The following is a 22,626-nucleotide window of genomic DNA, read 5'->3' as shown; positions in this document are numbered from 1 at the left end:
GTTCAGAAAAAAACTTCATCCAAGGAGTTTACACTGCAAATATAATTAAAACTGTTTTTCTTTTGACTACACTTTATGCATCTCATAAATAGAAGCTCTGAAGCTGTGTTGTTGAAACTTTCCTCGTAATCTTTTGTGATGCCTGGAAGAAACAAACATATATACCTGCAGAATAGCAAACATAACAGTATGCATTTGCATGCAAAAAATAGGGTGTTAGAAGTCCTTTAGAAGGCTTTCTGCAGTCTTTGATAAGAAGAAAATTTTTCTGGGCATATAAGCATGCAATTAATACATTACATGTTGGGGTTGGAACTAGGTGATCTTTAAGGTCCCTTCCAACCCAAACCATACTATGATAATATGTCTTTAAGGCAACTCTACAGGAACTCTTCCTCTGTTTGTCCTATAAAAAGCATGTTTATCATTCTGTTTCCCTCCTACTCCATGGAGAGAAAATATCTTTCTCTATGTTTGAACCGTTTTTCTCTTTTAGAAAAGGAGTCAGAATCTGGCAAAACAAAATCATGTTGTGCTTGCAGTTCAGCTGAAACAAGACCCATAAAAACTCAAGGATGAGTTGCTTGTCTCATACAAGAGCAGCTTGCCAAAATTTCCCTTATTAACATCACCATGGTTCAGAGTCTTCCTATGAACATGTTCCTTCCACAACCATTAATCACCCCCCATTACCCATTTACCTCCTAGAAAAATATTACTCCTGGAAACTTATGATTCTTCAGTAAAGAGGCTTGTAGCCCCTTTGATAGTACTTACAAAAGACTAACCTTCCTATTTTATATTGAACAGGAGCTCTCAGCATTAATTCTGCTTCTATCTAGTGCCTAGAATGTGGGTGGCTTTATTTGACAGGCAGCAATTGCTCAAGTAGGTCTAGCAAAGACAGAACAGTTTTTGAATTAAGGTGCTTAGTAGCTTAATCTGATATTTTAATCTGATCCTGAAAAATATCCACCAACAAAAGTTAAACTCCCACTACCAACCATGGGAGAGTCAAACCCATACCAGTGAACTAGTGTACAAACACTGAACACATGGAGTTTTCAGTTCATACTTACTTCCACTCCTCATGTCTTTCATATGTTTTTAAGCCTTTTGCTAAACAAACGGGAATAGATACTGATGAACAATGTAAAGATTTGCAAGTTGGTTTTGAACCACAGGAGGAACAGATTGCCCAGAGAGGTGGTATATGCTCCATCCCTGGAAACATCAGGCAGGACTAGGCTCTGAGCAACCTGTTCCAGTTGAAGGTGTCCCTGCTTACTGTAGGGGGCTTGCAGTAGATGACCTTTAAAGCTCCCTTCCAACCTGAACTATTCTGTAATTCTGTGATTCAGGCAGGAAGGAGCTACAGCCTGGATCTGGCAACACAGGGTTTAGCAGCAGTCAGCAAGGTCACTCAATAAACAGGAAAAATGAATGAACATGACTGTCCCTGCTGTAGGCATAGGATTGCTACTGGATCCTTAGCAAATAGCTTAAAAGTTAGCTAGGGGATCTTTACTGCAGCTTAGATGTGCCATCAAACTGCGAAAGTAAACTGCTGAGTATAAGACGAGAGCTAAAATTTTACCCAGTGTTCCCAGTCAGATTCCAATTAATATATTTAACTTAAACAATTTAATTTGCTTCCCTACCTTCCTTTGGAGCTCTCTAGCAGCAAAAACTTACATTCAAGATGAAATCTAAATACAGACATATAACAATTTCCACAGCATGCAAAAAGCTTTGCTATTTCCCCAAATCCCAGCAGTTTCACTAGAATAATTGTTCAGTTCAAATTTAACCATCTTACTTCAGGCCTTTTCTGTCTGCCAAAGGAAAATCAAAAGCTGCCTTTTAACATAAGTAGATTTTTCTTTTATTTTTCTAAGTGGTAAAATGCTCCATCATCTGATGAACAGATGTTTTCTGTCACTTCTATACCACATATCCTGGAACTTTTCAGTGCTGCTATTTGCAACCCTGTTAGTGAGTGATATCTCATTGCAAAAGCCTTGTACACATCACATGAAATTATTTTCCTTAATAACATTTATTCCCACTAAGTATGAGAAAAATACTTACTGGAGGTGCTATAAATTTATAGAGGGAAGATCCCCTCAGTGCTAGAAACTTTGGTGTGTACATTCGATCCTGAAGAGAGTCCTGTTCCCGTTCTTCTGTCCAGCCCATGTAGACTATCTGACAGAAAAATCAATAGTGTTGACAAATTCCTCAGACATTTTCTTATCTTGTAAATATTTCATATGAGTAAACTGATGTCTGTCAAATTTTACATAGCTGCATACCTTGAACTCCTGACATAATAGGGTGCATTGGCAGTTTGTACAAAGAACACCTGTTAGGACAATCCAAAAACATGAGAACCAATCCTTGCTGTGCTGGTAACAAGAAAAAAAACCTAAACCACATACTCCATGGATGTTAAAGGTCTATTCTACATATTTGCTGACAGATAACATCAGTAAAATTTAATGTAAGTGAAGTGTAAGGAACCACTAGTCAGGAATATCAAATCAAGCAACTCCTATTACACAGCAATATAGATAGTCTCCACATACAGTTTCACAGTTAGGCATTAAACAATATGATCTTACAAATTTTATTTCCAACTAATGACAATCTGCCTTTTTTTTTTTTTTTTTACTGTCTGAAAATACCTGTGAGAAGTTTTGAACCTTCTTGCTTAGAAACAGCAAATTTACTGACTGTTTTCAGCCACTATCTTGAACAGACTTCATCTACAGCTAAGAATTAAGCAGAATGCTGCAGACACTTACCACTACTTGTAGAGATTCTGACACAGATGTTTGAACTGGAACTTATTTCAGCTCATTTTAGGATGCAATTCTCTACCTATATCCACCTATTAAGTTTGAGTAATTTAATATCAAATCCTTAAAGAGCAGCAGAGCATGAGTCACCACTATGTTAACTTCTGGAGAACCACTGAACAGTGAGCAGACTCATCATGAAACCTTTGATTTATAACTATGCCATTAGTAATAAAATACAATTTCCAGTGTGCACTGGTACACTACTGCTATGGAAAATAGATCAACCCATATTTCATAGAATGCTTCTAATGGGATAGATTTATTTTTAAGTATATTTGTGAAACTGATTTCTACATTAATTAAGAAAGTATGGGGCAATCTCTGTCTTACATGTCAGTAATGATCATGTAAGGAAAACAGTTTAGGTAAAATAAAGACAATTATGTAAATAGTCAACAAGTTAGTAAGTTTACCAATGGTAAAAAAAGGTCTCCAAAATGAAGGTTTGTACTGCGTGTTTTATCCATTCAGATTTTGTATGTCACGTCCTTTTAAAAAAGTAATGTACACCATTTTATTTCATTACTTTTCGGAAGAGGATTTTTATTGATAGTTTTCCATGGAATACACATTAAAGTAAATGGTGGGTCTGTTGTTTTTCTTTTTTCTCTCTTTTTTTTTTTTTTTTTTCTGGTGGATTTTACTGTAACTCACTGGAAATTAATGACTTTTTCAAATCCCATTGTGTGAAATCAACACTACTACTCTCTCTCACAGTTTATTGGATATTTCATGGACTATAAATAGAGACAGGGAGAAGGTCCATTCCTCTAACACTACAATGAAACCTCAACATTTAATTATTTTGCCAATAGCAAACACTAAAACTGCCATGTAGTCTCAGGTTCAATGAAGAACATGTGTTGAAGTATCTGCTGGTTTGGTAGCTAAACAAGCTTATAAAAGTCAAAAAGAAGACAGATATGCACCATAATATTCAAGTATCAAGAAGAGTGCTAAACACTGTACTGTCAAGCAATACCTAAAAAGACATGTTCTCTGAAATCTCATTTATTCCTGAATGAGGAAATATTCAGAAGGAAAAAAAACCCTAACAAACAACTGAGAGGTACAGTAGGAGAAGTTTTAAATTATTTCAATTTTATGTTTATTCAAATTTCTCTCATTTCTGCTGTTTCATATGTTATCCATAAGTATGGATCCCCATCCCTGGAATCTCTAGACCTCAGTGACTGAGAGGGGTTACACAGAAGAGTTAAATTAGTATAACAAAATTGTACTACTATATGCAGTACTTTGGCATATTTTCCTATCAGTAACTGAAAGAGAATGAATGATCTCTAGTTTCTAGGAACTGAGACATCTATGCTTTTAAATTAATTAAACAGGATTCATTTGGTTTCATCTTGATTTTTTTCATTAAAATTGGACACACAGTAAGATATCATCTTGCCTGATGACATTTAATAACATTGTAACACTGTATGTAATCTCTACTTAGTGAGTATTTTTCTCTTTCATATTCCTCATTTCTACTTCTACTATTCATCAAAATAACAGGATACAGTCACTCATGCTGTGCAAATGTATTGATATTTCACATTTGATTGACCCAGCACTAAAGCAGCCATGAAATTTAAGGCCTCTGTAGATCATGAGGAAAATTTAGATTGATTTTCCAGAAAATCTGCTGTACCAAAGTTTTATCAACATAAAAGCATTCCTCTTTCAGACTCAATACCTACTATTCAACATAAAGAAGAACTGTGAAGCAAAGGTTGTATGATTATAATTAGGAATACTTACAAAATTGTTTGAATGCATGTGCATGCATATCCACATGTGTGGATTAAAATAGCCTGGGCTAGATTCTGGAAAACAAGGCAAAACTGAACAAATAGTTGCTAGCTGTTTTAATAGATAACTATGATAACTGATATGTTCCTACAGTGATCTCAGTTTTATCTAAACATACCAAACATGTGAAGTTAAATAAAATATTGTAATTTTTACATAATAAAGGTCAGAAACTGTTAAAAATTTTCACTTCTAAGATAAAATAGATGACCTCTTTGAGACATTTATGTTACTGGTAAACATTCTTACTTCTAAAAAAAAATCTTTATGAAAAAATTAAAGACAATTATTTGTTGGAAAGGGATCTTAACTTTCCAAATTAGTAGCTCATGTGTATATATGAACTGAAATAGTGAGGAATATGATATTTAAATATGATAGTGATGAATATGATATGAGTTTTGGACCCTCTCTCAGTTTTGCTGCACATGTGGATTTGGAACATATGGAATTTCATGAGATTATGAAATTTCAGAAATTTCATTTCCGAAAATAAATGCTTAGAACCACAGACACATGATGAATGGAAATAAATGTTAATCACAAATAGACGGTGCATAGCATGCTCCTTTATAAATTCAAAAATTTGGTTAGCTTTTTAACCTTAGTAAGTTTTTTTGAGTCCCTATAAACTGTTATCACAAAAGGTGGCAGTGGTGGTGAAAAAAGATTTTATTTATGATAACATTCCACTTGAAAGATAATTTTTGCAGTCCTGGTTTCTGACTTACCTGAAGCAGCTCATTCTTCAAAATCAAATGGTGGCACAAATTAGTTAACTTAGTGGCTACTGGTTCAGTAAAAAAGATTCAATAAGTCATAATGGTTTATGACTTAAATCATGTGCAGTTTAAAAAAATTCTATATTGAAATGATAAATGAAACAGGGCAATTTCTTCAGTCAAAAATCCATAATCTTGTACTTGAATATGTACTTAAATCACATAGACATCCTAATCAAGTAAGATAAATTGCCATATTTTATATCAGTCCAATATCTTGCTAAAAATGACATAAATAGCCTTGAGTTTCAGAGAGACTTTTTCAGAGTTCTTACATAGTTTTTATTATTTTTTAGGAAGAATAGTGAGATAAAAATACAAGAAAATTTCCCCAAAATGAAATGTAAAATGTATGTGACATTATAGAAGTGAGGTGATTCAAAGATCAGAACAGATGCACTGACAGCTTTTTATCTTGGAAATCTGATACTCATATACACACTATGTGAAAACATGCTGTGGGGCAACAGGATGGAGTCAGAAGACAAATGACTACATCAGATAACACAGGAGGAAAATTATGAGGAATGAGAAACAGATAACTCTCTCTACAATGCTTTTAATATAATTTTCTCTGTACATTTTAAAATCCTTTTCCATATAGTCTAAAAATTCAGTATAGTCAATTGTTAGCAGAAAAGCAACAAAAACCACACTGCAAATGTGTGAAAAAAAAATTGAACAAAAAGTGTGATCATGATGTAATCATTTGTAAAACCAGTTGTGCATATAAAAGGCTTGGGATTTTTATGCTGAGAAACTTTTTTTATAAGTCAACAGAAAAACTAATCACATAAAATATTGAATGAATACTAGAAAAATTTTGCTTAATTGTAAATGCAGTCAAAATGTCTCCTATCCTATTTTTCAGGTTTGTGAAAAGCCTTGTTATCTTTCCATAGATATTTTAATTCCTGTGAATTATTTTCTATCTTCTTCACCAAAAAAAGTCCACTAAAACAAGATAGTCTACATATGAAAAACAATCTGAAAGAAACAAAAGATAGGTGGCAGTGAAAGGTTATTTTACATAGATTTCAGATTAGATTTAAAGTAATTTAAAATGACATTTCTCTCAGTATAATTTGTGAGAAATAAATATCAGTAATGGTCAATATTTTCTAGAAAATTATGCCATATAATTAATAGCAAAGGAATGGCTTTGACAAACATTCTCTATGACTTTTATTTCTAAACTTCAAAAATCAGAAATGAACTATTTTTGATTTTAATTGTAGATGGATGTGGCCCTGGTAACCTGCTCTAGGTGATTGTGCCTGAACAGTGGGAATTAGGCAAGATGACCTCGAGAGGTTTCTTATGACCTGAAACATTCTGTGGTTCTGGGAAAGAAAACAAATTATGGATATATAAAAACAGAAAACTTTTTATGCCAAGTAGTTTCCCCTTTCAGTTGTCCTCTATTATATCACCTCCTTTCTATTCTAAATGCTTTAGAGCTATCACCTACAAGGATCCCCTTCATATTTTTGAACTACCTAGCTACTAACAGATTATTCAATCTAAGATCGTACATGTATTTTTTCTCACATAGATTAATTTCCTTCTGGGTAAGAACTCACATTATCATCTTGCTACCAGAACAAGGCTGAGTATAGGTTTTCCATTTGACTTTGTCCTGTTTTATTTTTTTAAATGATGACACAAAAATTAAGGAAATATTCTGACTCTGAGTAAATAGTACCAGAGAAAGTAGAAAATACTTTTAATTTATGGAATACGATTTTTCCCTTACACTCTGGATAACTGAAAACTGGTATCAAAGACTGCAAACAGTATATTTGCTTTCTTAGCAAACAACATCATAATCAGAGCAAAGACAGATGTGTAGGGTAACAAAACTTGCCTGGATCTCTGCAAAGATCTGTCCAGCATTAACAGTGCTGTTTGAAAAACCTTCATGACAGTTTACATTACATACAGCATGATCCCATGAGAAAACTTAGCATGTTCCCAATGAGATCTACCAGATCTTGCTAGAAATAAGGACTATATTGACACACTTTCAGTCCCTTCACAGATTTGAAAAAATATAGTACACGTGGATACAGGATAGCTTTCTGAACAGGTAAAGATCTGTACCTTGTTTTTCCAGGTTTCTAACAATCTTCTTGCTATAATCCACTAATCCAGAGCAACATTTTTTCTCATCCATTTAGTTTCATCCAGTGTTACATGTTAATAGCCATATTTCAAAGCACTCATTTTGCTTATTTAAGACTTCTAAGTATCTGTTTATTGAAATAAATTCCTCTAATGACAAAGTCAATTTGAACATTAATTGGGCAACTATGTGCCTTTGTCAAAATGTCAACTTTAGAAGTTAGGGGTTTCTTTCCTCCTTAAATTATTCAAGTCAATGAATGATTACATGTATTTAAAATTCATTATAATTTGAATTTGTTCATTTTAATAGAGGTGATTAGCATTTAGAAGGTACAGACTTTTTTCAAAAAAGACTTGCAATAACTGCAGCTGTTATTACAAAGATGGATTTGGATGCAAATTGCAGTGTTAGGTACGAATCTATATTAATTTGGGAGAGGGTGAAATTATGAGTAGGAATCAGTCCAAAAATAGTTCACACTAGTCCTGTCTTTCAGGATATTAACTGGGTAATTAAAAAAAAAAAAAAAAAAAGAACTAGAATATCTAGCCAGCATGTGGTAACTCCCTGAAATGCATAAGGGATGTGTGCATTTTACACAGCATTGAGTTAAGCATTTTTCTGCTAAATAGGTATGGTAGCTAATGATGAAAAAAAATACCTTGTGTTATCTAGAGCAATCTCTGTGCTTGACTGAGCCTTCCTCCTTCTTGTAGCCTTGTCTTGTTTACCCGCCACATAACTCACCTTCAGAGGAATTTAGCATATCCCTGAGCAGGTTCATTTGGTTGCTAGGTTTATCAATGAGGAGGCTCAGTCCTACTGACATCAGAGTCATTTTACAGCAGACCTGAGAGGGTCCAGATTTTCTCTCGAGTAGCTCTCAGCAACTCTTTGAAAATGAGCAGTTCTCACACTTTTCCTGACTAAAAAATTTACTATATATCACACTGTCATCCTTCTCCCTCCTTTTAATATTGTGCAACTGCAACTAGTAGGATTCTGTTCTTTTTCCTGGAAAAAAATCTTTGATACATGGTCATATTGGAATTCCTGCCTGTTAATTTTTCATCTCCTGAGTTTAGGAATAGGCACAAGGAAAGCTGTAAATTTTAATCCAGGACGAAATTTCTGGGGGGTTTTGAGGGTTTAAAATAGATAGTGCAATACAGAAAGCTCAGCACTCAGGTGACAAGAAAGTAAACATAATTTATTCTAAAGCCTAGTAACTTGACTGGGTTTAGGACTTATCTTTTGAATAATGACTTTCCCCCCCCCCTTCTAAATGTACATAGTATACATTTTTAAGTCTCTAAAATATAAATGGGTCAAACAAAAAATATTCCAGATAATCAAGCTGGAGGGCATGACCTCTTCTTTTTGATGAACAACATGTCACACTCGCATTTGTCACCACAGGTTAGACTACTAAAACATGTTGAATGAAGAAAAAGATCAGAATATTACAAGTCACTAGACAGTGTCTTTCAGACTTTTGAGTGACATATTTATATTTCTTAAGTACCAGGGCAAGTGAAATATTTACAGACACATTTATTACCATTCTTCTCATGCTGGGAGAACTTTTCAATAAGTTTTCAATTACTGGTTCCAGATATTTTTTGATTTTCATTTTCTATTTCTCTGAAAAGGATTAGTATGCAGAACTTGGACAGGACTAGTGCAATTTAGACTATCTGGCTGTCTCTCTGAGATCATACTGCTCATGTAGCTGCTTTACTCATATCCTGAGCTTACAGAACTCAGTTCAAAGGAGATGGCAATAATAAGCATGAAAGAACCCCAAATGACTGAGTATATGGAAAACATAGATGATGGGTAATAGGTTAGACTTGTTTGACTTGTTTGAATACTAAAATGAATTTTATTAATAAATGAAATCCACCAGTTTTCTGGTTTCATAATCCATGTTCGGTTAATGAATTATTTTGAACAAAGAGAGTGAGACCAAAAAAGCCAGAGTAATGAAATGGGTTTTATTTTCTTCTTTACCAGCAACATGATTTTGCTGTGAGAAAGAAGGTCTAGGAAAGGTCACCTGGTGGTTAGGTAACCTTTTTTTATAAAAATAAATTATATTTATAATTTATAATTTTTATAAAAACATTATACAGGTTCGAGGAAAGTCGCTAATTTCTCAGAATTCATAGCACCAAGGGAAGAATTGCCACAACAAGCTAACCCACCATTTGAAGCCCAAGTTCACATTAACAGAAATGCACCTAATGAAGCAGTGATTAGAGTCAATTCAAAACTAATAATATCATAGAATCCTTCAATGATTAATGACTGCTGCAATCAGAAACATGATGGCAAGTGATATATGACACTGTTGGATATGGTGCAGTCAGTATTTACAATTGTTAATGGGGACAGATGTCTCTTCTATGCAAAGTTAGTTATTGAATTATCTTATTTAAATTTCTGGTCATCAGTATCTCCAGCAACTGACAGTCAGTGTATAAAAACAAATTTTACTAAGAGAAAAGAAATAACGAAGGAGTCTATCTACAGATGAACTAGTCAGAAATAATTGAAGTCCAGAGAGCTCTCCAACAGAACATGGAAACCCTGAGAAATTTTGATGCATCCGCATAATGTCTTTGGAGAATCAACATTACCATTGCCAGTTACTAACAGGGAAAAAATCAATAGGTGGTATAAAATTTTAATCAAATCAATAAAGACTATTCCCTAAGGTAATTTTACAATTTATTAGCTATAGCAAATAATCATTTGGCTAATGATTTAACAGTTTTTGAGATCATTAAGCAATAGATATAATTGAGCCTTATTTCTAAAAAAACCCCAATAAATATTCTTCTTGATCTATAAAAATGAACAGTGAAGTAAAACTTCAGTTTATATTTCAATTCAAATCATATCATGTAATAAGAAATTGTAAATTAATCCATACATTTAATATATATGGATAGCTTTAGGATTCCTTTTTTTATTAGAATAATCGGAAAACACATTATTCTTTCTGTAAGTCAAAATGTATTTCAAATCTATGTATAAAGAAATGAAGATCACTTTTGAAAAAATAACAGTTGAATGGATATTGTTTAAATACTTAACGCTGTATTTGAACAGACTGGTCTCAGAGATCTTCCACTGTAGCTGAATAGAGATAACATTATGGGTCACTGCTTTTCTCATTCACTTGCCTTCTGAATTTGAACTTTCAATCAAAACAGTCTAAAAAATAAGTTAACTATTTTCATAAAAACAAATAAATATTCTGCAATTGAAATCCAGAAGACATGCTTTGCTAAATCTAGAGATATCTGTCTCGTAGCATTATGGTAAAGAAATCACGTAGCAAAGACCACCGATGTCTTCTAGTATTTTTAAAACAATTATTCAATTATTTCTCTTGGTGAGAGATGTTATGAAATCTCCATTCTTAAAGATAGTCAGAAGTTGACATGGTAAAGTCCTGAGCAACCTGATTTATGTAGGCCATTCTCTGAGCAGGATTTTGACCAGATGACCTACAAAAGCTCATCCAATATAAATTATTCTGCAAGTTTTTGATCTCAAAGTCTTGGAATCTGTTTTAAGTAGTCCTGAGTTATTGATCTTAGCAAAACAGCTTCAGCATTGGTTTTATTACATTTCCACATCATTTTTGGTGGCACACACAGTATTACATACCAAATGTAGTAGTTCACATTTCATAATCCATTTGTAGCTGTCCAGGATTTTCTAAACGCATCCATTTTTTATCTACCCTAATTTTCAGAGGGGCAGTATATCAAGTTTCTCCCTGCAGATTTCATCCTTAAAATACACTCTGGAAAAGAATTTTTAGTACAGATTGCTTGCAGGTAAGGTACCTTTGAGACTGAAGACATTGCTTGTAAGTAGCTATTAAGAAATGACAGATGTATCCTCTCATCCCTTCTCAGTTGTTAATGGGGGGGGGGGGGGAATTTGAAGGACCCTGATATTCTATAGAGACTGAAAAGGAAAGAGAAGGTGAGAATTCAGATAAGACTAGAATAAAGATGCAAGTAAAGGCCTAAAGTAATGATATTTAACTTGCAATCTTATACACTCTTAAAGTATATAAAAATCTTCATAATTACTAAGAAAGAAGAAGTGGGATTACTTTGGAACCACTTTAAACATCAGTTTTCAAAATGTGGTATCCAAACACAACTGTGTTGAGAAAAAGAGCCAGAATGCAGTCCCATTCTGAAAGACAAGAAGATAGAGGAAAACAACATCCAAAATACCTTCTTCGGAAGCTAAGAAAAACTTTAGGGGATGATTAGATGAAGATCATGATATTCAGTATGTTCTACATAATATTATTTTCATGCTTCTCTGCATAACTTACTTTTTAACAAGATGAATTCTTTTTGTTTTGTTGGAATAAAGCCTGTTTTAATTTCCCTGGTGTTTAGATTGAACCTAGGCTATCCTGGAGGTCCTATTAGTAGACGTACGCCAATAGCCTGTAGCAGGGAGTTAGTAGTAGAGTTCACAACATTTATCAAACTCATGTTGCATTTAATTATTTTTTGACAGTGGAGTGATGCATGTCAACAGTTGACTTGTCTTGGGCATCTTGGTATTTCCATGGATTTTGCAGTTTCATTGGAGAAGTTCAGTTTCTAAAAAGTACCAAATAATACTTATTTTTCAGATTCAGAGCTTTCTTCCACTCAGGTACTTTTTTTTAATGCAAAGTGTCCTACCATTATGAACAATGGAGGGATGCAACCCATAAAATTAACATTGGGTCCTGAATTGAAGTTCAAATTTCAGTGTAAAATGTTGAGTCTCTATATATCCACAGGGTTCTACAGAGGGACAGGCAGGCTCCTTCAACCACAGAGAAGATAACATAAAAAATCCTCTGTGGGTGACATCTGTTTGACTGAAGAAGAGATCCTGATGCAACAATTCAAGGCCCTGTGAAGAGCAGACCGTAACCTATAGTACTAACTATTAAACAATTGATGGATGTAAACTCAGAATTAATATTTAGCCAGAAGTAACTCCTCTCAAAGAGAGCATTGTTTCTTTAAAGCCTTTTTTGCCTAGTCTCAAAGGTCTGCATGTTATTTGCATAATAGATCTTCTTTCCCACTGTCTGGGTTTGGTTTTGAGCAGCAGCCTACTTCAGCAGGAGGGGAAGGAGAGGCTGCTGTATTATCCCACCTACTGCCATCAGGGTGGACTTGTGGGAGCAATAAGTCTGAGTGATGAATGACTATTGCTTTTACTAAGCAAGCACTGTAAACAGTAGACTGTTAAACAAATAATGGGAATCAGCAGGACTTCTGGATGTATATTTGAAGAAAGCAGCTAGAAACTGCATGCTATTATATCTTGATCCTGTGGGTCTTTGGGGGTATTCTGAGTGTGCCAGTTGGTTCGAGTAACTCTGGTCACTGAGCACTCTCATGCTATCAGAGCTATCAGATAGAGACCTTTTTTAGAGAAAGAAGCCACATGTCTGTCTGGACCCTGGTCAGAAGTTCCCAGACACAGCATTGCCACAGCACTGCTTCAGGCACTTTCACCTCTTCAGACCTGCACCATTATCCAGAATCATTCTTCATAAGTAAAGATAAACTTTTTATTTTGTTTTAAACCCAGCATCACTGAGAGATATTTCAAAATGGAAAATGTTTCTTATTAAATAAATAAATAATTTTTTTTTAAGTTGTCAGCTCCTGAGAACAGTTTCTCTACTTGACACTGCTAAATCTCTATTTGCTGTGTCATATCATGGACTTAATAAGTTTTGCTTTCCAAAATAGTAAGATTGTAAACAAATATTCTCTAATATACTTAACATATAAGAGATATTTCTTACTAAACAGTGTCTTCTTCCCAGGAAATACAACTCTTTGAAAAGACAAAAATGTGTCGTAATAATATATATTTCTTGGGGATGTTTCTCCATTTGCAATTACGTACATTTTTTAACATTTTTCATCAATTTTATTGTCAGTTTTCTTTCACACATTTTCATTGATTAATACTTCTTCGTGGTTTTATCCTTCTTCATTTGTAGGTAACCATAATTTGTCAATTACTTTGTACTATTTTGCAAATCAACTATACTATGAAATTCAGGTAACTACTCTATCACTGGTACCATGTACTGCTACTGTGATGAGAGAGAAGAGATCAAAGACTGTCTCTGGTCCACAGAATTCTGTTTAATCACTTTTCTTAGAAAATCAAGAGACTAAATATTTTCCCTTTTCACAGAGTGTGATATGAAGCACCAACCATCTGCACAGATGTAAAATAAGTGAATGAGAAAAATTGAATGCTTATTGACCTCTCTTCTTGAAGTAAACTGTAATTAAAAATATTTTACTTAAGCCTTTGAGTCCCATGTGCTCTTTCAGTAGAAAATCTACAGTCAAAGTATATGCTTCATTGATTCCAATTAATTTATTTAGATGACATAATTCCCAAAGGAATAACACGTGTATAGACTTACCGAATACTTTCATCATAATATACTAAAATTAATGTTATTCTTGGGAAGTTTTACACTTATTTGACATAACAAAAAAGACATTACAATAAAGCATTGCAACATTTTTATTTCTAGCCTCAGCCTCCAATGAAAATCCCAAAGGGGCCAGACAGAACAAATTCATATTTTGTAAGCTGTGGATATTAACAAGTCCTTATTTAATGCAAAGTTAGAGAAAAAGAAAAGTTTCCTCCATACTTAATCTTTCTAAATATAACTGTAAAAAAAAAAAAAAAAAGATGACCTATATATTTTGTGGATATGGTGACTCTGTTTCTCACCTTTTCTTATTTTCTCTGTTACGGCTTTTCAGGAACTTGCCAGAGAACAAAGAAGTACAGGACATATGCATCATTCAAGGCATCTATTTCTAAACAAGAATGCTGAAATTTGCCTTCTGTCCTCATGCTTTGTTGGTCTGTTTGGATAGCAGCTAAAAATTCTATCCAAAAATAAAATACATGAAAAAGAGGAAAGCATTCTATAAGAATTTTTAAAAATGGCCCTTTCTTGGTTTAATGTTTGCTACTTGTGTTTCCAGTCTCAGAAATCAGAAATATCCAACTCCTGCAGAAAATCTGTATTTTATATTGCTGGCATCCCTTTCACTGTCCTATTTATGTTACATATCCCATTTCTTGGGTAAATGGCAAAATATTAGATCCAAATAAGTTTAGAGACTTAAAATGGGATTTAATCATGTCATGCATATAAATATAACACAGGGATAAAGAGATATGATAAAAGCAATACCTCAGATTGCTATTCAAATTCAATGGTTTCTCACTTTCTGACCTCATCATAGATACATAGTTATGCTTCTGGGAAGAACTGCATACATATCATACTGTTATGACAAATCAGGAAGCAATTATTCCTCTGATTAAATCTACTGTGAGGTTCTGATTCAGAACAACTCCAGATGTACACAGGCAGGATCAGGTTTATTAAGGTTAAGATCATATTATTGCAAAAAGTAGCAGCTGAAGGGAAAGCCCTTATTATGGCAACATAGCAATTACAGCACCCACAGTGTGTCAAACCTGTATCTTTCATCTAACCTAACCACCAAGCTAAAAGCTGAGATATACCACTCTTGTTGCAGCTGTGATACTATACAGAAAGACACACAAGACCTGTGGAATGAAAAAGAGCCTGATTTCACACCCAAGAGGAATGTACAAATAAGATGAAGGATCTGGTAAGAGCACTTTTATCTCAAAAGCAGTAGATCAATCTATCACTTACCAGTTGAATATATGTAAGCCATGACTGTCACCCAATATTTATAGACATAAAATATTAATTTTTAATATACATTTATTATTTATTTATCTGTGAAGGAGTAAGATTCAGGATGGGAACAGTTCCAGGCATGGAGAAAAACATACAGCCATTGGCAGGACTTTATTATATGGACCTTACAGTTATTATATGGAGTTTACTGTTATTATGTGGTTTCATTGTATTCACACTACACAGTGCACAGCCTGGACAAGCCCGGGCTTGCCACGAGTTTGCCTACTCCCTGCTTCCCTGCTCCCTGCTTCCCCGCTCCCCTCTCCGATTGGCTGAAGAAGTTGCAGAGAGGAGACAGTTACCATTTGCCCTTTCCTTCCCCGGTTCCTCCCCCTTTTCGCCTGTGCCCCTATCCTGATTGTATTGATTAAAATGTGAACACAGAGCTAACACAGATGTGGTCACTAAATTTGTCCAGGCAAAACTACCCTTACTGAAAGCAATTTGCAGGGAGAGATATTAATATTGCGGGGGGGGGGGGGGGGAGGAGGGAAGCTAATACTTCTTATACTAATGAGTTAGTACTAGGAAAAAAAAAAAAAAAGAGAAAATAAATGAGAAAAGTATGTAAATGAAGATGATATCTGTACTTGAGGCAAAATTGAATTATCTGGACATGCAGAAATTATTTGATACACAGCTTGAGACTTATAGTTTGAGATTTAAATAAGAACTTGATCTAATTATTCTTTTGTATCATCTAAATTTCCAGCAGGTGTCCAAATTACTTCCATCCTTTCATGAGCTATAGGGTATGCTGCCCTAGGACATAAGCATTGCTATCCAATAACTGCATCAAGTGACTCACAACATGAATGTTATCTAGCTCATCAGGTAATAAACTAGCTTTAGGAAGTTCTCTGACCTTCCTCTCAGAAGTCAATGTGGTTTCCTCAGCCTAAAATCTTTAACAATCTGTGATGTCTATTGCCCTTCTAAAACTTTTTTATGTCCTGAAGTTCAAAAGCTACTCTGGACTAAAACGTAAAGGGAAGAAAAATCTTTTATTGGCCACAGGAAGCATCTAAAACAATGAAAGAAACTGCTCAGGGAAAAGCATTTCATGTTAACTATACAAACATATATATATATATATTCAGTTTATTTTACAGAAAGCTCAATAAAGTATCAACAAGCAACATAAGCCTTTCAAGGGTATATGTTATGCAGCAATAATCCATGATGAGTGCCATAGATGGCTGACAATACAAAGCAGGGAATTAGCCCAACACAATTTACACCCTATTGTGCACTTCTGCTTAATTTAACAGCAAGAACTCAGCTTCCCCTGTGTGTTTCTATAAGCATTTAACAATAGAAGCTTCATTCTAGAGATTTTCCTTCAAAATAGACCTGATAAAATCCTTACTGTGACAGCAGATGGTGATAGAGCAGATGTATAACTGGACCTGAAAGTTCAGTAACTGTCAGTCAAAAGCTGCTGAATGGCTACTCTGAGGAACAACAGTAACAGCATATTGAGAAATAATTAATTTAAGTCATGCAAAATCAGGAAAAAAAAAAGAGAAAACAAAATATTGCTAAGGAGAGGGAATGAAAACAATTATTAATGTACTTCTGGAGCAGACTTGATTTATTTTGAGGACATGTCATCTTTCAGTAGAACACTGTTTAATCGCTGCACTTTCAAAACAGCAATACAATAGCAATGGAGGCTACTACTTAGCAATTAATAATAAAAAAAGGAAGGCATGTTGTGTTTCATACAGTTGTTATCCTGATCAGTCCACCTGAGCAATGGAATTCAACTTTTTAAAATGCAATAGAGATGCAACACATCTGCAGCAAAGGACTCTGGTTTGATTGACAGGCGAGCCAGTCACTATGACATTTGTGTGTGCTCACCTTTATACAGTGCATATAAGTTAGGTTTTATTAAATAACTCACTAAGCCAAATTTTTGGAATTGATTTTAAATGAGATTGTTCTAACTGCAGAACTTTAGTCAAGCTGAAGGACAGCCTATCAAACCAGAATATGAGGTGATATTACATAGCTGATCTGGTACAGCTTCATGTAGGTTTTTTATTAAATTATATAAAAAGCAAGAATAAATGGGCATAAATATGTATATTTGTAAACATCATCAAGAATGTAAAATTTCTGCAAAACAATGGGATTCATGGCAACTGAGTGCTGTGGAATCTGACATGCACAATTATACCCCAGTTTCTGGCCTTAGTGTGACAGTTCATTATGTCATGATGTTTTTAAATTGAGTCAAACACAGTTGTGGAGGTGAAAAACTCTTTCTCATTCTCACATAATTCTTGTTATAGACTGTTAACTTTGAATAGGACAGCTACCAATTATTTTCCATAAAAGTAGAAAAATTTTAGAGGGAAAGATTATTCTTAAAAATTAAAATGATTTAATGAAAAGTTCTTATCTTCTGCAAAGACAAGACAAATCTTTCAAAAATGCTCATGCTGCCTGTAGATAGAAGAGAAATAATGTTCAACTTAAAGTATTATAGCATTCTTCCCCACTATATTTTTTTGTGAATTTAACATTGACGAAAGGTGGAGGGTTGTAGCCTTTGAATTCGTCTTAATAGAGATGAGACATGAGGAATAAAAGCTTTAGATGCACTGCTCTGCCATGATATTCTAATATTCATGTGAAACTTTGAGATTTGACTTTTGTCCATGTAGTAGAGAAGCAAGTCTATTTATTACATTTGTGAACATGTATGTGAACATAGCCATAATCCAATAAAATGAAAAATCAACTCTCTGAGTTTGTCAGGTAATGAATCTGCTCTGTACCACTAGCTTCTTGTGAAATAAGCTAAAACTGAAATCAGAGGGTTATGACTTCCTTGACTGCTACTTATGAACATTGTACTTGTACATGTAGGGACAGTGGGAGATTAACTGAAAGCCATACTAAGATTTAGATCTAAACCGTGAATTCACTGTGTACCTAATCCAATAGGTAACCAATTCATCCTCCTGGCATGACAACCAGTAAAAGCCAAATCCCAATGAATCCCGAACAGCAAATGAGAGTTACATGTAGTACAATCTCTGGTAGTTGGAGGCAATACATTTGGTTTCCCACCCTGAGAAGGATCAGATTTTACAAGGACTATCTAATGATGATTTCTCTACATGGTATCAAGTCAACTTTCAGCCAAGACCAGCACATTTGCAAACTCATGGTGGCTAATATAAACACTGGAAATTGAAAAGGAATGGGCAGCGCTTGTCCTTATTATACTACTGCAGTTTACTGAGGTAGGGTGCGTTTTCCTATCATTTGGAAAGTGTTAGCAGGGAGACGATGATACCTTTCTGAATCACCTGCCTAATGATGGCTCTCGCAGGAGCTGACATTTGCAGTAATCAGTGTAAGAGCTGAACAGAACTGATGAGTTCCAAGAAAAGGGAACATGCCTGTGTTTATGCTCCCATCTTGGATGATCAAATAGAGAAGCCTCTGGCTGAAGCCTTAAAATATTCCATTCTTTGTGCCTCTCTGCTCTGAGGTCTGTATAACTTTTTCTCTGAAGTTATGGAAATTTTGTCTAGGACACTTTATTATTTTTAGTGAATACTTAAAGTGTTCATTATATTTTGAGTAGCAAATTATTTAATTATTTTTTTCTCAACTACTTGCTGGTATCCTCTTAGATGTTACTGTATATAGCCCATGTGTATAGTACCAATATAGAAAACAGAACCAGTACTCTAATTTTACCATGTTCAAGTGTTCTTTTCACTACTGTCAGCTCAGAGAGGGGAAACTTTATTTCCCTCTTCTCCCACAGTCTTCTTCAACAATATTTTGTCTGTGTGGTCCTCTTCCAGCATTTTTTGAATCATCTTTCAACCACTATCAAATTTATTAACATCTCTCTCAGAACTTCTTATTGCTTCATGCTGTCCAAATACTTGCCACTTTCTTATCAATACCCATCATCTCTGATCTTTTAATTTCAATGAATGTATCTTATCTTTTTAATAATTTTCCAGACAAACCTGCTTTCACAATTACTGCCTAAAGGAAAGCCACCATATTATGTGCAGTCAACAAGTCATTTCTATTTACTTTTTCTTTTATCTTTTTTACTTATTGCAACATTGAGACATTTGAATAGCACTATTAGAGTTACAGTATCTTCCACCCCTATGCAGGCATTTGTTTCCCTTCATTGTAATTCTAGGGGCTCTGTCTGTGCCCCTATTCTCTTCTCCATATCAAGAATATTTTCATGAAGGAGTTTTAACTGGGTTGGTTTCTTGAGTCTAGTTTGATAACTGCCTTCCCCTCTACTAATAATTAAAATGCACATAAGTATATTCTAGGAGCAGAAGATCTTTTGAAAAAATAGTGAGGAAGGGGAGCTTAGCAACTGTTCAAGGAAACTTTTGCCAGGGAAAAGGTTTTACATGGGAAGGAATTTATTCTCATGCAGGTTGCTGTGTATGTTCTCTTTATATGTCTGTAGAGGTAACTCCCTTACTACAAGTGATAAAATTCTCACAGACACACCTGGAGGCCCCCTCAGGGCAGCCAGGTAGGCCATAAAGCACAGGGGGAGAACTCAGCCTGGGGTTTTATTGTGCATGTGAAAGGTGTTGTTATAAAATCAGAAAACCAGGTTTCTGCCTTTGCCTTCTCTGCCAGCTACATTGCAGCGTTCTCAACTTTAGCCACAGCCTGGTGTCTGGTGTTACCTGTGTGCATATCAAGCCTTACATACAAAAAAAATTATAAGTGTAAATAATCTTGAATTACCCTGCTAGTGCTCATTAAAAAAAAAAAAAGGGTATTTGTTAAGTGAAATTGAATATGCACACTTTTTTTAAAGCAGAAGAGAATGAAAACAGCTCCTGATATGTTTGAAGAAAGAAGTTAAAACTAGCTGTTCAACCTCTTAGACAAAAATGTGTTTTATTAAAAAAAATCAAGATGACAAATGTATTCAAGATGATAATTTAACTTTTAGATAAATAATGATGTCTTGATATAAGTAAAAAGTCTTGTTCCTTCCCTGCATACCATATTAATGTTTGCTGCACATCAGAAGACAGAAATTAACCTTACATTTGTGTAGCCTTTTCTGACTCTACTCAGAAACACTATTTAACTTAAATTAGGTGATATTTCCTAGCTCCTTCTATGATAAAAACTGCAACCCTCTTTACATAAGATATGCCCAAAAGGGAGTCTAGTTTTGAATTTAATGTTCCCTAAAGATCAATAAATCTTTTTCTTCTCCAGTATTTGATGGGCATCAAGACCTTACCAGTCTCACTGTCCATCAAAATCAGCCTCTCTCTTTTCAGTTTGCTCTTTTGGCTGAGCTTCTTGAAATGCTCTATGGTAATTCTTTCAGAATATAATCATTGGTGCTGATTAGAAAAGAATGAATTATATTGCAGGCTGCCCTAACAGATAATATGATCAACAAGCTATTCAAGCTACAAAAGTTACTTTTGCTTTCCACTGGAATTCTAATTAAGAGGAAAATGCCTTACTGACCCCACATGCCAAGGGTTCCAAAACAGCAGAGATCCCTGAATTATATGCTAGACTGCTGGGACATTATAACTGTTGTTCATATTTTTGTTGTCTTTTTTTTTTTTTTTTTACAGTAATAAAAGCAAAGAGGTAAGTTCAGGGTAAGAGTGAAAATGGAGCTAGTTAACTGCTTTTTGTTAACTAGCCATTGTTTTCTTCCTTTTTTTTGAGATAGGAGCATTTCTTTGCCACTGTCAGCAACTGATGTTATAGGAACTATTCTGAAAATGCCCAAATGCAAGTGTTATCTTCAGTTATTGTAGCTTTGTTTATATTCACCCATATTGTCATTATTAATAGTATTTGTATTATTGTTATTGTGACTAACTGTTATGATTTGTGGACCTTCTCATTAAGAAAACAGAAAACAAAATAGTAGTATCTACCTCCCTTGTGAGTTACACTCAGAACAATTCCATAGTAATAAGGTTGGACCAGAGACAGGATACTGAGAAATATGTTGACTAACTGAAGATATGGTGTAAGGGAGGTGAAAGCCCTTTTCTTTCTCTGTCTTCTTGAAGGCAGGTTTACAGCTCAGTCCTATGTAAATTTCTCTCCTTCTGTAAGGAAGTAATTTTTTCCTTCTTATGAATCAGATTTCTCTGTTTCTCCTTATTACCTTAAAATGAAATCACCATTATATAATAGTTGTGATACACAACACATGCATACTTAATTAACTTTACAGTGTACTGAACTTTACGTTGAATATTTTTACTCATATTTTATTTACATAGTTTTCTAAATGATATGTTGATCCTTTTAAGGAGGTGTGGCTGTTGTCCATTCTTACTATGGTCTCTAGCAACTAGCACCTCACAATTTCAGCCTTGAACTTCAAGCTGCCTGTAGGTTTGCTTCCTTAAAAGAAACTCTGGGAAGAACAGATTTCTCAAAACTAAAAGATCTATCCCTCCATGCCATAGATCCAAACCCCAGATACACAGCTGTAGAGAATAGCAGCAATTGTGTTCATGAGGCATTGTACAAAAAAGATCCCTATTCGAGGCAAAAAAAACCCAAAACACCGGAAACCCATACATTTTTAGAATTTTAGAACCTTGATGGATTCTATCTAATTCTGTAAAGCATAACAGTTCCACTCCTCCTTTTATAGTAAAATTGGTAAGATGAAGAAAATTGTGTATATATATATATATATTCATTAAATAGATTTTGAAAAGATTAGGTGTGTTCTTACTTTGACAAAACACTCCAGTTCCCTTTGAGTTTAGAATATAAAAACAGTAAGGAACTCTTTAAAGAAAATCTACTGAGAATTCTTCTCTTAGAATAATGCACAGATGCCACACAATTAAATATAGTTATATAGAATTATAACTCAAACAACCCCAACCTTTCTTTTTCTTACCTGCTGGTTTACGGGAAAATTCCTGTTGATTTTTTTAATCTATAAAAATGAATAAAGAAATAGATTAATACTCAGTCACTAGCAGAAAAACCAAAACCAAAACATTGGATATATCAGACACTCCCTTCCAAATTGTGCATGTAAAAAAGAAAATAAAATCTCCTGCAGTAAAGGAACTGAAATTTTTTACAAGCTCATGTGAATAATGGGACATTTCTGGGGTTATTTTGTGGTTCAGTCTGATGCTCAGAACACAGGAGAGGAGACTACATGCA

At 34.4% G+C, this 22,626-nt stretch overlaps 1 protein-coding gene across 2 annotated transcripts in view; it reads right to left on the bottom strand.

The window, feature by feature from the left end:
- SNTG1 (syntrophin gamma 1) overlaps nucleotides 1-22,626 on the bottom strand; it is a 338,500-nt gene that overhangs the window by 56,232 nt on the left and 259,642 nt on the right. For both annotated transcript variants that reach the window (XM_051774281.1, XM_051774288.1), the window contains 2 exons: nucleotides 22,352-22,390; nucleotides 2,092-2,208 (listed from right to left, as the gene is read on the bottom strand). In XM_051774281.1, the coding sequence (XP_051630241.1) occupies nucleotides 2,092-2,208; nucleotides 22,352-22,390 (156 nt within the window). The remainder of the gene's footprint in view (nucleotides 1-2,091; nucleotides 2,209-22,351; nucleotides 22,391-22,626) is intronic.

This window comes from Manacus candei, unplaced genomic scaffold (assembly GCF_025592945.1).
Source record: "Manacus candei isolate 608988 ecotype Guabito, Panama unplaced genomic scaffold, ASM2559294v1 h1tg000008l, whole genome shotgun sequence".
Lineage (NCBI taxonomy): Eukaryota > Metazoa > Chordata > Aves > Passeriformes > Pipridae > Manacus > Manacus candei.
The sequence above is the reverse complement of the archived record's forward strand: the minus strand, read 5'-3'. Positions and strand labels throughout refer to the sequence as shown.